This window comes from Cygnus olor, chromosome 8 (assembly GCF_009769625.2).
Source record: "Cygnus olor isolate bCygOlo1 chromosome 8, bCygOlo1.pri.v2, whole genome shotgun sequence".
Taxonomy (NCBI): Eukaryota; Metazoa; Chordata; class Aves; order Anseriformes; family Anatidae; genus Cygnus; species Cygnus olor.
The window spans coordinates 9,084,010-9,098,437 of record NC_049176.1 but is presented as its reverse complement, the minus strand read 5'-3'; the positions used below and the strand labels follow the sequence as shown (position 1 = coordinate 9,098,437).

The 14,428-nt window shown below is 41.2% G+C and overlaps 1 protein-coding gene across 4 annotated transcripts in view; it reads left to right on the top strand.

Moving 5' to 3' along the window:
* Positions 1–14,428, top strand: part of MTA1 (metastasis associated 1) — an 81,683-nt gene that overhangs the window by 51,606 nt on the left and 15,649 nt on the right. For 3 of the 4 annotated variants that reach the window (XM_040565980.1, XM_040565979.1, XM_040565982.1), the window contains exons 12-17: positions 4,552–4,667; positions 5,487–5,638; positions 7,293–7,482; positions 7,874–7,963; positions 9,786–9,938; positions 11,149–11,184. In XM_040565980.1, coding sequence (XP_040421914.1) covers positions 4,552–4,667; positions 5,487–5,638; positions 7,293–7,482; positions 7,874–7,963; positions 9,786–9,938; positions 11,149–11,184 — 737 coding nt within the window. The remainder of the gene's footprint in view (positions 1–4,551; positions 4,668–5,486; positions 5,639–7,292; positions 7,483–7,873; positions 7,964–9,785; positions 9,939–11,148; positions 11,185–14,428) is intronic. The other variant, XM_040565981.1, reaches the window with a different exon arrangement.

The window sequence follows — 14,428 nt, the reverse complement described above, 5'->3', positions numbered from 1 at the left end:
GTGTACCTGGCAATCCCACATAAATGCTTCTGCTGCTTTTTTTTCCTATTAAAACCTGTAAATGTGGCAACAGTTAAGTATTTCTAAGATTTTGGATTATTTCTACATAAGTTTCAGTCCAGGATCTGGTACACAGGGAATATATTGCATCTGCATTACCTTGTGACCTAGAAAAAGATTATATTCTTGGCTTGTAAAAGCAATACACAGTGTAAGGATCTAAATGTCAATGTTATTGATTAGTCCTTATCGTGTTACTGAGCTCATTCCTGTTTTGAGGCTTGAACCATAATGATCCAGTTGTGACAAGCTACATCAAGTAATTTCTTTTGGAGGTGATGAGGCCTATGCAGAAGCATATCAGCTGATTGGGTGAAACTTTCTAGCAATAACTGGTGTAAAATGGTTTGCAAAGAGAGACCCAGAAGGATATAATTCAAACAACCTTATTTTTTGTCCCCGGCATACTTCCACTGACAGGGATTTCATTTGTTTGTATGATGTTAACAGAAAAATCTAGAGCAATGGGAGGAAAAAATAGTAAGAAAAGCAATAGAAGCAACCTTCAAGGCTTGTTTATCATCCTACATGCATATTATACAGTGAAAGATAAGATCGAGTAGTGAAACTTTATAGTTGATATTTTTTAACCTGAGAGTGTACTGCAAATTTATAATATGAGGAACTGAATCACGGAGAGGCTAGGTACTCCATGCAGAGTTAATGCAGGTAATTGCTGTGAGGTTCTCAAGTCATCCTAGGTGTTGGACATAAATTGTTGTGCTCCTTCCAAGAAGAGCCCTGGTTTTGGGGCAGACATCTGGAGTTGATGTGGCTGAACCCATTGCTTCTAAGCATGGGTTTGTAAGGCATCCCTTAGGTTGGAAAACACCAATATGCTTCTGTGGTGAAGGGAAGGTATAAAATAAGCTGAATTCTGCATTCAGATAATACTTTAAGTTTTAGTTGGGAATTGTGTTAAATAAAGCAGTAGTGCAATCCTGAATGTATAATTCAGTGCTCTTACTCCTTTCATCCTGCCATCCACCAGTGTGACTGTAGGGCTCACAGCTTTCTCGTTCCAGTCTGTGTTTCTTCTTCTAGTGTGTCCCCAGACATATTATTCAAGCCTTTTTGGAACTCATATTCTGTTTTTACTCATCTTAGGGGCATCATGTGCACCTGTTACTTGCTTCTATTCAATGACAGTCTGGTTGTGTAGCTGCTGCTTTTTGGGATTAGGACATCTGCAAATCGTGAAGGCTAAGACATGCAGTTTTGTGTGGCTTTTCTCTCTTTTGCTTTGATCTAGATGATATCAGAAGTGGTAAGAACAGCAAGGGAAGAACAAATTGCCCAATACAGTCCCCAGTCTCTAAAATATATTGATATAAAATGTAAATTCTAACTGCATCTGTAAATGCAAATTAATACGTTCTGCTTGGAATATTTTATCCAAGAATCTCAAAGCACTTTCACAACCCATGAATGCTGCCTCTCAAACATCGTAAGTAGGGGAATGTTTGCCTCTTTTTTAAGCCAACAGGGAAATAGGAGGATTAGGTCAAAGCTTTCTATCACTACAAGGACAGACTGCTTAACAAGCTGAAGATGATTCCTTTATGTGTTTCTTCGTTGTCCTCTGCCTGAGGAGCAAGACTTTTCTCCTTCCTTGCTTAATGGTGCAGAGGTCTGTTGTAGCAGGGAAAACTTACAAGTGTGATGCTGGTCTTTCTCTGTAGCTGTGCTAGTTAAAACAGTGACCTTCACCATGTTGTTGGAGAAAGCTTTTAATTTTCAGAAAGCATTGCCTTGCAGTCATTAGACCCATTCTTAGAATTGTGAGAGCTGTGATGAGAGCTCACCACTGTGGTGCCTGGGTAAGGAATCCAGATACTTGAATTAGATGCCTAAATGCAGACGGCATAAATTGTCCCTAGAAAGGATTAAACTTTGTTCTTATTCCTTATTTCTGAGCCTTTATTTCTTACTAGTTCTAGATGCAGCAGAACAATTGTGTTTTCTTGAATATCTGGAAACATTCACTGATGGTGTTAAGTTTATAGTTACTTCTAACCACTAAAATTTTATTATTGTGCTGCGGCTCAAGTGTTAGTTATATAGCGAGAGGATTTCAGTGTTCTGCATGGCTCAGGAATATCTTATGGCTTTTTTGTTTGTTTGTTTTGTGGTGTGGCTTCAGTATATGATGGTTGTCGTCTTTCTGCATGTGCTTTATCATCTTCATCTCTCTACTTGAGACTGTTCTGCATGACAGCCCAGAAACCTGTGCTTTGTAATCCCTGTTCTAGCATAACTGAGTGCTCCATCACAGCTGAAACCCATTTAAAAGGCTTCCACTCCTGATTTAAGAAATGGAAATGATAGTTTACCACACCATCAATATTCTCAGTACCTTATTTGCATTTCTCACTTCAGCTTCATCAGTTGCCTAATGATTCATACAGTTATTCATCTAATTCTCTTGTTAATAGCTGCAGCAGGCTTTGGTGATATCAAACAAGTTTAATTAACAAATCACCAACAATTGGGGACTTTTTGCTTCTTGTCAGATGAAAACAGCTGCCTAAATTTGGTGGTCACCCACTGTGACACTTAACCTCAGCTTGGGGCCAGGACACTTCGTGGTGCTTGTTGCAGCTACCTTCATTGCAGCCTTCCAAAATCCCCAAGTGGGAAGTTACTGTCACAGCTACAGCGTGCTTATCTTGGGGATCGGCTTTCACCCACACCCGCTCACTGCTTTCACTTGGGTTTGAAATGCATGTTTGATAAGGGTTCTTGGGAGGAGAACAGCCGGGCTGTCAGCCTCCTTTCCACACGTGAGCCCGGTGCTCTGGCCGTGCATGCCAACGCTTGGTCCTGTTCTCAGCTGCTTACAACTGCACCCATCAGGGCTTCCCAGCACACTGCTCGAAAAACGAAGCCTTTTGTGCGCTCTGCTGATGGATTTCAGCCTCCTGTAGTGCTGCTTCTCAGAGGATAAATCGATGTATGGAAGGGAAACCACATGCCTTATGTTGAGGTGTAAAACCCAGAGTGGAGACTTTAGTTTTCCTTGCTTCAGTCTTTTATTCTGTCCGTGGAGCAGGCATGTCTGATAACTGTGCATCTGTGAGGGCCGTTTGTTTTGCAGCATCTCAGTCGTGTTTGCACATGGGGTTTGCTAGTGACTCATGGCAAAAGTTGTGCTGCAGCAGGTTACTGTAGTGACACTCCAGAACAAAATGCAGGGTGGCGTGAGCTCCCCTGTTCCAACTGTCCCTTTGTTGCACCGCGTCTGCAGATCTCTTGCCATCTGCAGCATCCAATATGTGAATTGAATATGTGGATTTACTAGTTTATTAATTGGAAATAACTGAAGGGAGTGGGCATATTCTTTTTTTCAGGTAAGAGAGTATGCGTGAAACATAACTGGCATTAGAGGTTGGGCTTATATTCAAAAGCCCGCACCAAAGGCTGCCCACTTTTTGTTGCATCTCTAAGCTGAGCTCCTCACAGCAGCTTGGAGTCCTTGTGTCTTCATAAATTCTTTGTGTATACTGCTTCAGTGAAACTTCTTGTGTGTCCCACCTTCTTCCATTCCCCAGACGTCCTGTCCCCGCAATATGGATTCACTGTGCTTCTTGTTCCTTCCCATGCCAAGGGTTTTGTGAATGTCTCCTTTTCCTTCTCTGGCATCTTCCTCTGCAGTGCCTGTACTCTTCGTACTGGTCTTTGTGCCAAGGTTTTGTTTGTCCTATGCCCAGCTTCTGCCATTAACTTTTGTTCCTGAGTCAACACCTTTAACAGCACATAGGGATGAGTGGAGGTGATGTTGTTAAATCAGAATGTATTAATGACAGATGTCAATGGACTTCTTGCTCTGTGGCTGTTAAACTTTTGGACTTCCTGAATTTAGCCGAAGCTTAGATGTTTCCTAGGAAAAGCTCAGATCGTGGATTAAGACTTGATGAGGGCTTGTATTCCTGATCACCTTTGTATGTTAGGTCCAGAGATGTAATTTAAGGTGTTGGGTGTTCTTGTGCAAGTTGTGGCTATGTACTGCAAACCTTTACAGTAAGACAACGTGAAAATATGTATGTGACTGTGGTATAGGGTTATCCTTCCCTGAATAAAACGGGTCTTTCTCTGCCTACTTCTCCTTCTCCGTCCCCTGTGCTGCCTCTTGAAGATTCACATAACATATCCTTCATGTTGAGGACAGGGAGAGATCTGTAGATAGGATCTTTTTGCCAGTTTGATCAGAATGTTCAGGACTGTAATTAAGATACCTGCCTTGCCTCAGTGGTTTGTTGTTTTTAAACTGTTTTGGTCTCTTAAATGGTATTGAACTAATATAATATGGACATTGGAGAGTGTATTCATGAAAGGTAGATTGCTGGTAAGTACAGCTCCTTGTTCTGAAAGCCACACGATGAACAAAATTTCAGTCTTCAATTTCAAATATTTTGGGCCATGTTGTTAAGTCTCCTAGGAAATTGCATGCCTTGATTAATGTTTGTCCTCCTTTTTGCTTTGTGTTTTAAGTAACAAGCCAAACCCCAACCAGATCAATGTAAATAATGTCAAACCAGGAGTGGTAAATGGTACTGGAGTACAGGCACAGAACACGGGAGCAGGACGGGCCTGTGAAAGCTGTTATAGTAAGTGACATGTGAACATAGCACTTGTGCATAGAGAGCGAGTGCTGTATTGCAAGCAGTAAAGTAAAAGCTGTGCTTGGGAGGAGGGAGCAGGGGGGAGAAGGCTTTGAAATGGTGGGGGGACAGAATTTGATAAGCAACATTTCAGCAAAAGTGGTTTTGGTTTTGGAGTTACTGATTTAGCATAAATATAATTATGAAGTACTTAAGGGGGAGTTAGCTGCCTACAATTATATAGGACATTTACTGTTGAGCAAAGACTTTAATCACCAAGCTGTGAACTTGACAATTTTTTCATTATTTTTGAGTAGATTCCAAAATATGGGATATCAGTGTATTTGGTCTGCTGTCTGGTACTAATACACTAATGCTTGCCCCCCTTTATGGGGAGCCTTTAGAGGTGCTGGAATGTAAGACTGCACGAGAAGTCAAGTCACAGACTTACCTTTCATTCTTCCATTGTTAAATGAATGTATTGGGGAGTTCCTGGAGAGAATCTTCTATCCTTCTCTGTAGAAATTGTCTATCAGTCTTGCAAAACAAGAGCTTTCAGTTTTGTTGGCAGGATGTTTTCCCATCCTAGTACGTGTTTTTTCTGTTCATATTTGAAAAGGGTTTTAATGTATGTAATTGATTTCACTGAAATAACAAGCACATTTAACAGTGGTGATGGCAATAAGGCCATCAGCAGGTTAAGATCTGTTTGAGATTTGCACTGTCTTTGTGTGGGTATTCTTTTATGATGGTTCTAAAGAGAATAAGCTCTGAAAAGTGATCCTGTTTAAGGATATATATAATTTCCACCTTTGTTATCTCTAGCCACACAGTCTTACCAGTGGTATTCTTGGGGTCCCCCTAACATGCAGTGTCGCCTCTGTGCATCCTGTTGGACGTACTGGAAGAAATACGGTGGCTTGAAAATGCCAACACGGTTAGATGGAGAGAGACCAGGACCAAACCGCAATAATTTGGTAGGTATTAGAAAAAAGGCTGCTTGGTGATCTTGTCTGGAAAGTTAGGTGATGTAATTTGTAATCAATTCTTCACTGTTCTTAAATATTTAAGAAAAAGAATGCCTTCAACCTCCATTGTTGTTCTTGAGTTTGATTTTTTTATCACTTGCAAAAAGTAGGCATGTTAACTTCAGCTATATGCAATTTGTTGCCAAGTACCGCCCCCACGGAAAGAAAAAACCCACATTATTTGTTTAGCAAAGTAGCCATCAAATGCATGGGATAACCTCAGGAACTTCATGGAAAAAAATTGGAATGCCAGCCAATGTTTCTGATATTCTTTTTCCATGATTTTTGCTGCAGGAGGAAGAGGACTAATTTTCCATAAAGGAATTCATTATTTCCTGAAAGCTGTTCCCTTTCCTAAGGCACGCTCAAAATTAGATATCCCAATTAGCTAGTAGCTTTTTAGAGATCCCTTATCTTGTTATTCTTCTTCTTCCTATTTTTTTCAATTAATCCTTTCTTTTTTTAGTCTTTGATTAAGCGTTTTGTGAGCTTCATTTTTTTGTACTGTATTTATTAAAAAAAATTCTCAATTTTTCTGAATTTAGAGAAAGTTTAGTCTTGAAGCATTGTATTTTGGGCTGACTGGAAAGAATGGCTGCATCACAACAGCAGCTATGGATAGAATGATAGTTCACAGTGCACTTTGGTTTTAGATTCTTTCTTTCCCCTCTCCTAGTCTTTCCTATTGCCGCCTTCCTTTTCTGTTTCTTTCCTTTAGCCTCTGTCCTTTCCAGCATTCTGTTTACCCTCTGAAGCTGCTTAATTGCCGAGATAGCTGCCAGGTTTTATCAGCCCTATAGCTCGTTTGTTAGTTAAAAAGTACGCAAACAGTCTGAGAGGGGAAATCCTTGTTCTTACCAAGCTGAAATTTCCTCTTATTTTCCGCCCATAGGCAGGTTTGAGATAACAAGATACTACTTTCATCGTTTGATTGGTTTACTTTGTTGCTTTTATTAAAAAAGATACAGCTTTTGCTCTCTGTACTAGATAAATGTCTTTCTGTATTATTCTTTATTACATGTAGTGAATACTTGCCTGCTCTGTAAGTTGAGTTCAGAGTAAGCATTTAACAATTTTCTGCAGCTTTGAGACAAAAAAGTTCTTGCATGCTGTAAGTTTGCTTTGGGAGGTGAGTTTGTGATGTAAATTGGCCATACAGCTGCTTTCTGGTGTTCTTCTCCCTCCTACAAATGATTTGTTATAAGGAGTTTGCATTATATATCCAGAGCAACTCTAAGCACCCAAAATTTGTGAGTCTTGCCATTGACCCTGTTAAGTACTAAATCGTGATAACATCAGGCAACTTCTTTCGGCCTGGCTTTTGAATCCTTGCTTTAAAATTGAGGACAGAATTGACTACGTACCTGTGAAGAGAAAATGTTTACCTTTGTTTTATCCTGAAAGCATTTTGGAAGAAAATTGCAAGTGTTGATGGATAAGACTTGGGAAATGGTAAATAGCTGTGCTGAAAATATTTTTTTCTATAATACTGTTGCTGTTCATTCATATGTCTGTGTATCAGTAGTTGAAAGTGATTTTATATAGTTTCTTTTCTTTAAGGCCATGCTCTTAAAAAATTATATTTATTTTTCTTTATTTTTAGAGTCCTCATGGTGTGCCAGTACGAAACAGTGGGAGCCCCAAGTTTGCTATGAAGACACGACAAGCTTTTTATCTCCATACAACAAAACTGACAAGAATTGCCAGACGTTTATGTCGAGATATCTTACGCCCTTGGCATGCTGCAAGACATCCCTATCTGCCTATTAACAGCGCAGCAATCAAAGCAGAATGTGAGTGGTGATGCAGCTGGCACCAAGTTGCAAAGGGCAAAGGAGCCCTTTGAGATTCCTTTACGTATTTAAGTTTGAGCTGCAGCTTCCTGGTGTTCTTTTGCTCTCAGTTAGTGCTCCCACAGAACCTGGCTCTACTTGTAGAGTGTTCTAACTGATGACAGGCTAGACAAATACTGTGAAAATTCATGAGTTATTTGTTTTAAAATATTCTTGTTTGCTAGTACCTTTAGCATTTTCCTGCATTTGCGTCCTGTTGCCAAGACATGCATGCAACCTGTAAATGCCCTTTTTGATTGGAAAGCTCTTTCTGAACACTGGAGTTATTCGCTTAGTTCTACTACAATATCTAAGTGTCGTTGCCCTCTAATTCTTTTTGTTTGTTTTACAGGCACAGCACGTCTACCAGAGGCATCAGAAAACCCATTGCTATTAAAGCAAGTGGTTCGAAAGCCTTTAGAAGCAGTACTCCGGTATTTAGGTATTTAAAAAACAAACAAAAAATACCCTCACAAAATAAACAGAAAACCCTACTAGCTAATTCTGCTAGCTCTTTCTTTTTTCCTTCTATTTTGGGTTTAGATGCTGGTTCTGGATTAAAAAAAAAAATAATAAAATTGAAGACCTCCCCATGAACTTCTCCCTTTTCCTGTCTGACAGACCTAGTTGCTCCAGTCCACTGTGGGCTTGCTGAGCTGCAGCTGAAGCTTTTTTACACGAGGGGTGGGACATGGCACAGTTTGCTGTGGTCTCTCATGCATGTGTGGACAGGTTGCCCTCTGCTAATGGAGGCATAAATGTCATGTTTTGGGAACAATTGGTCAGTCCGTTATTCCAATTTTAGGGCACTCTGAAGGCAGTTACTACAGCTGGGTCCTCCAGGGAGCCTTTCAGGTTTAGCGCAGCTTGTGAATCAGCTGCTGGCTGTTCTTGTGTAGGAGCCAGACAATGGGGCATGTGCTTCTGTTCATCTTAATTTTCATCTTGTTTTCTACTGTTTTCTTGAATACTTGGGCCTCTCTCGCAGCTGATCTGTGGTGGAGTACTAAGTAGCTCTGTCTCGGACCGTAGTGTAAGTTTTTAGGTGTTGGAAGCAGCCAGATACATGATATACCAGCTCTGACTACAAATCATTTTCCCTAGTGCTGCTGGTTGTTAGAGATACCCTGAAGCCAAGTCTGAGGGTGTAACAGCAGTCTAACAGGAGTCTAACTGTGGAAAGCTAGCTTGGACCATGGTCTTTTGAAGGCTTTCAGATTATCAAGGAAATTGATTGCCTTTTTACTCTGATAAGAAACACTGGAGTTAATTTTATGTTTCTTTGAACATTTTTGTTGATGAAATATTGTAAGGCTGAGGGTTAATTAAATATTTACTGCTTCTCTGTTGAGTGTTGTGCTTAAGTGCTGAATACTGATGAGATACACAGACTGGGAAACCTTTGGGTATGTATGGCACGACCACATAAAGCAAATAGAGAGATTTTTTGCTGTTGAATAAAATCCTGCTCTTAATAGTTGTGGAGCATGTAACAATAGATTTTGAGATTTCACCTGAGCACAAATTCAGTAGCGCCGTGTCAGGATTTGTGACTGTTGCATAGGGAGAGGGGAGTGAAGGAAGTGGAGGGAGGCTGATGGATTGGTGAGAATATAGCTCTCTTTTTGGAGCTCAGTGCACTTTACATCATATGTTACCCTACTGTTGGGGCTTAGGGCGCCACTCATTTGAAGCTCTCATTTGCTGTTAGTTGTAGCTTTCTCAAAACCTTTTTTGTTGGACAGCCTGTGCTTGGTCTCTGCCTCAGCCAAAAGGTTGAATTCAGACTCTGTGTTCTTTCTAGTGGTGCTCTGTATCCTCACTTGTTCAGTCAGTTAAAAACTATATTTTTACAAACCTTGCTAAACCGGTAAAGTTGTCATTTTCTCAGAGTTTAGGGGTGCTGTGTGACTGCCCAAAGATGGCTTTTAATACAGAGCAGGCCAGAAATTATAGCAAATTATTGGAGAACAGTGTTTTGGAAATAAATACAAAGTGCTCTTGTTATCAGCTCTTATTTTAGGATAGTGATATGGTACAGTGGATGTTATGAAATTGATTTTAACATCTTCAGTAGAAGTGAATTCCTAAATATACTTAAAATGATCAATATGAATAGCAATCCTCAATCAAAATTACTGGCTGAGATAATTTCTGTGTAAGGGGAAGTATACTTTGTCACTGTGGATGTTTACAGGTTGCTTTCAGGTTTGTAATTCCAGTATCTTCATTAATAAAAGTGACACCTTGCTGTTTCACCACAGAATCTCATCCATGTCCTCCGAAACCAGATCCTGCAAAGAGCTTATCCAGTTCTCTCAACAATCTGACTCCTGCTAAGTTTACGCCTGTCATTAATAATGGGTCCCCAACTATCCTGGGAAAAAGAAGTTATGAACAACACAATGGAATGGATGGTAAATATTTTTCTTCAACATGTCTGTTGTCTGTGTAGGCTTATTCTGTCCTTTCAGTATGCAAGGATATTGTTTAAAATCATAGCCTTAGATATAAATTCAGTTTCTTATTCGTAGGGGTTTTATTTCTTTCCCTTTCGTAGAAGTTGCTTGTTCCATTTCTAATTTTGGGTGTGATGTGATGTGTGCTGCCTGGGTGGTACATGCACGTAAGGCTACCATGTTAGTGAAACTCTGCCTAGCTTGACCAACCTTGCAAGTGGGACAGCAAGAGAGGAACTTCCCTTCATTTTTTTTTTTTTAAATGAGCAGTATGAAGAAAACCTTAATAGCCATTTCCAGAGATGCTTCCTTTTCCTTGTGAGGTTTACAGCTTTTTAACCTGTAGGTATAGTAGCTGTGTGATTCCCAGGTGGCTTTGTAATGTCTGGATCACCTGGGTTTCAGAAAAGCTGCTGGAGGCAGTGTGAGAGGCAGGCTACTGATTAGTTAAGGGAGGCAGAAGTGCCAGACCTGGTGTGCCATAAACCTGCTCCTGCCTTGCTCAGAACTAGAGCGTTTGCTTCTGTTGGCCCTGTCACTGAGAACCTCTTCAGTGAAATGTGGGCTTCGTCTCCCCGAGGATAAAAGGCATGGGGAAGTTGTTTGAAGTGAGAGGTAGACACAGGATGTTCTGGCATGGAACACAGGGCTCTGTTCTGAAGAGCTGCTCTTGCCTGAGATTGTCGGGAAGACAAAGTGCAGTTTTTTTCCTCAGATGAGGATAAAAGGGCCTATTCAAATGTCTTAACGTGAGTGAGGACATGGAGGGGTATTTCTCCTTAACAGGGGAGTGGAATTGTTAGCTTTCAAGGTGGCTCTGAGCGGGAGAGATCTCTACTGGCCTCCCAGGGGTGAGCAAAAGTTAAGTTACGTCCCCTTACAGGCGTTTCCTTAGAAGGAAAATGGATTCTCTCCTGCTGTGTCTTATTCCTGTAGAATTACGCTGTCGTAGTGCAGCAAAATTGCACAGAAGTTTTGATGCAGCTGAACAGAATCTTTCTTATTTTTCACCTTTAGTTTTAACATTATACATGGCTTATCTGAAATATAATTACAGACATTTGATATCTTACTGTTTCTGTGTTAACATTAAGAACTTTTTAAACTGCTGTTGTTCAGGTTGCTGATGTGATATTTTTCTCTTTTCTGTTCACTTGTGCTCTGTCAGGCAACATGAAGAAGCGCCTGTTGATGCCTAGCAGGGGTAAGACCTTGAAGCTGCGCTCAGCTTATGCTAGGACAGTGACTTTTAGTTTCATCTGCTGGCTTGTCTTGCTTTGTGGCTAATGATGCTGTGTGTACATTCTGTGTTGATGTCTATGTTCCTTGGGTAACCATTTCCACCTGTGGTTATGCTGCTCACCTTCCAGGCTTTTCACATGCAGACAAGAAGTCATACAACCGTACTGAAGTCATGAAAAGATATATTCAGAACTGATGACCAATTTCTCAAGTTGACAAAACATTTTTCTAGCAGTTTTGTGAAACTACTGAAAGCTGTGATGGTTGGTTTGAAGCTAGGTGTTATTTCACTGCCTGACTTCTAAGAAATCGAAGTTTCATATATTCTGAACTACTTTAGATTCACATTGACCAAAAGAAAAAAGACAGTATTTGCATCAAGTCCCAGGTTGAAGCCTCTGTATTTTCTAGCATGAGTGCAATCTCACCAGTGTGAGGCTGTCTGTATGTTCTCTACTTGCGGTAGAAAATACTGCATTTAAATTTCCACAGGGGGAGAAAAAGAAACAAGCAAACTTTTTGACTAAAAAATTGTCCTGAGAAGCTTCGGTTTGGAATAATGCAGAAAACGTACATATGATGTTGCTTGTCCAAATCCAGTAAAACAGACCAATTCTGAATAGGTAGGCTATAGAAATGTCAATGTGAGACACACAAACTTGGGTTTAGGCATTACCATTAAATAATGATGCTGCATGCCCTGATGTTAAGCTTTCTTTTCTGTGTTTTGGCTGAGATAGTGGATGACTCTCCAATATATACGTGCATGCATACGTAAGTGCATGCAGAGAACACAGTAAAGATGAGGACAGTGATCTTTATGCTGTCTTGCTGTCCTTGGGAACTTATACTTCGATGCTGTGCTGCTGAGTCTTTAATGTGCTCTTATGTTTGGGGAAAAAAATAACAAACTCTTCTGACTTAGTTTGGCTTCCTCAGAAGCTTTGTTCGGTAATGAGGGACGTAGCTGTGGAGTAGCTCTCTGAATTTCCACGTCTCCTGGTGACTAGCTACTTATGGTCATTGCTGCTGCTCCCTGCTAAATGTCCTCATCAGCAAGGTGATTGCTGAGTCACTCAGCAGATGACACACTCCTGAAGCATGGAGATGCTGGGGCTCGAATGAGGAAAGAAGAGCTGACCCCTTCCCTCAGACTGTCTCTGTGTAAAGCTCTGGATTTCATGACCTTGGAATATTTACTTACTGCAAATGGAGGATTTATATTTTAGTGGTGGTGTTTTAAAACCTTTATCTGCTGGTATACCTATTTCATCAGATATATTTCAGTGCTAACTTCTGCTATAGTAGTTTGTACAAAGCAGATCTCAGTGAGGTACCTGTTCAGGCTGTTCAGAACGCCTGCAGTGGTGCAGGCACTGATGCCTGCTGCTTTCTCTGCTCTGTTCTCAACCAGCTGCTGAAAGACTCGGAGCGCTGGTTGTTCCTGTAACTGCTAGGTAGCCAAGTATGATTCAGATCCAGAATCTGTTTACCTGCTGGAGTAGTCAGTGTTGACTAGATGTTCTTGTGTGCAGTTCAGCTGAAACTTGTTGGTTGCGATTCAGTTGTGAATGGAAAACATTTGTCATGCTGCAGTTTCTACACGTGGAGTATCTTCTGATCCTGGGTTATTGGAAGCTTTGAGATGGAGCAGGAGGGGGATCACCCGCAAGGAAAGAAGGTTTAAAGAACCTCGAGATCTGCTGGGCACGAGTGATCAGATGGTGAAAGTCTAGTAGAGGTGCTTGTGGCCTGGAGCCAGTTGTGTCGGTGCCTCTGTGCTGGTTCCCAGTTGTCTTGCACGTGAGCTGGTCAGCTTTGCTGGCTCTGGGCACACCTACCTAATGCCTGCTGCCTGTGCTGTGCCAGAACTGAGGTCCTTGGCTCTGGTTGGAGTCGTACAGGCTTATTAGTTGGGTGGGATGGGTGAGGAGGAGGCATGGGAAGAGGAAGAGCACAAGTGGAAGCATTGTGGAGAAAGGGTGAAAAGCAGTGGGAGTGATGAGGCCTCGGAAACAGAATTTAGGAGCTGGTGAGAGCGGTATAAAAGGATTGAAATGAACCCATCTATTCAGATGCGACTGATTTTGGGGTTATAACAGTCCTAAAATATATGCAAAAGATGAATGAGAGTTATTATGACCAGTCAGATTCTTTTTTATAAGCATAGATGCATTTACATAGCCCCTATAGGCAGTACAGGAGGGGTGTTTGTATTTTTTTTGGTTTCTTTTTTTCCTCTACTTTTAGTGAGACATAGTGGCATACTGACTGGTTTGGGTGATTTTGTTCTAGGAATGTACTGCAAAGAAAAGCTGGTTTTAAAACTACTGCGTGGAAAGACTGAAAATAGTCTTCCTGCACAAATTTAGGTGCAGAAAGATATTTTGTCCACTTCTGTTGAAATAGTTTTCAAAGAGATGTTAACTTATTGTTCTGTGAATTATCCACTTTTTTCCCCAGTGTCCCGCTGATGTGCTGTGTTGGCACCTGGAAGATATTTTATGGTTTGTGTAGGTCACTGTGTTAAAGTCTCTAAAATGTGGCAGTAGGCAGCTAGTACGGTGGGCTTCAGCTGAAGTCTCTTTGCTGAAAACTGGTGATAAAAGCCTTTTGGTGCTGGGCTGTTACTTCCAGGCTTGTGGGGGAAGGTACCTGTGCTGTAAGGGATGGTTTGTTGCTGAGCTGATGGTTTGTGATGAGTCTGTAAGGCTTTCCTTGTGGCTGGGTTTTAAAGCAACGTGAAACAGGAGATGGGTTTGCAGGGAACGAGCCAAATAGCAGATAGTATTTTTGCTTAGTGTAAAGCATTAAGATTCCTGTTTGTGTGTGTGTATTGGTGGTCAGGTTTCTAAGCATTTAAACACCTGTCTTCATTTAGAATTAGGCTGTCCAATACTGCTGAAAATCAAACTGTGTGTGTAGGTTTTGGGGTGTTCTTCAGGCAGCGCTGCTGGAGGATCCGCACCTGAGGCCTTCCTACCACTCGGCAGTTAGGGATGGTGGTTGGTGGTTAGAGTTCGGCCCTCAGAAAAGCCTGATTAATGAAGCTCCTTGAATTGTTCGTATTTAAATTGAAACCTAAATCCAAAATGGCTCTGTGTACCAAATTGGTGGCTGAGGTGGGGAGGTTGGAGGTGGGAGGAAGGCCTAGTCCGTGTGCGGGTATGGGCTGGTCAGCGCGGGCTCTGTGAGGAGAAGCGGTG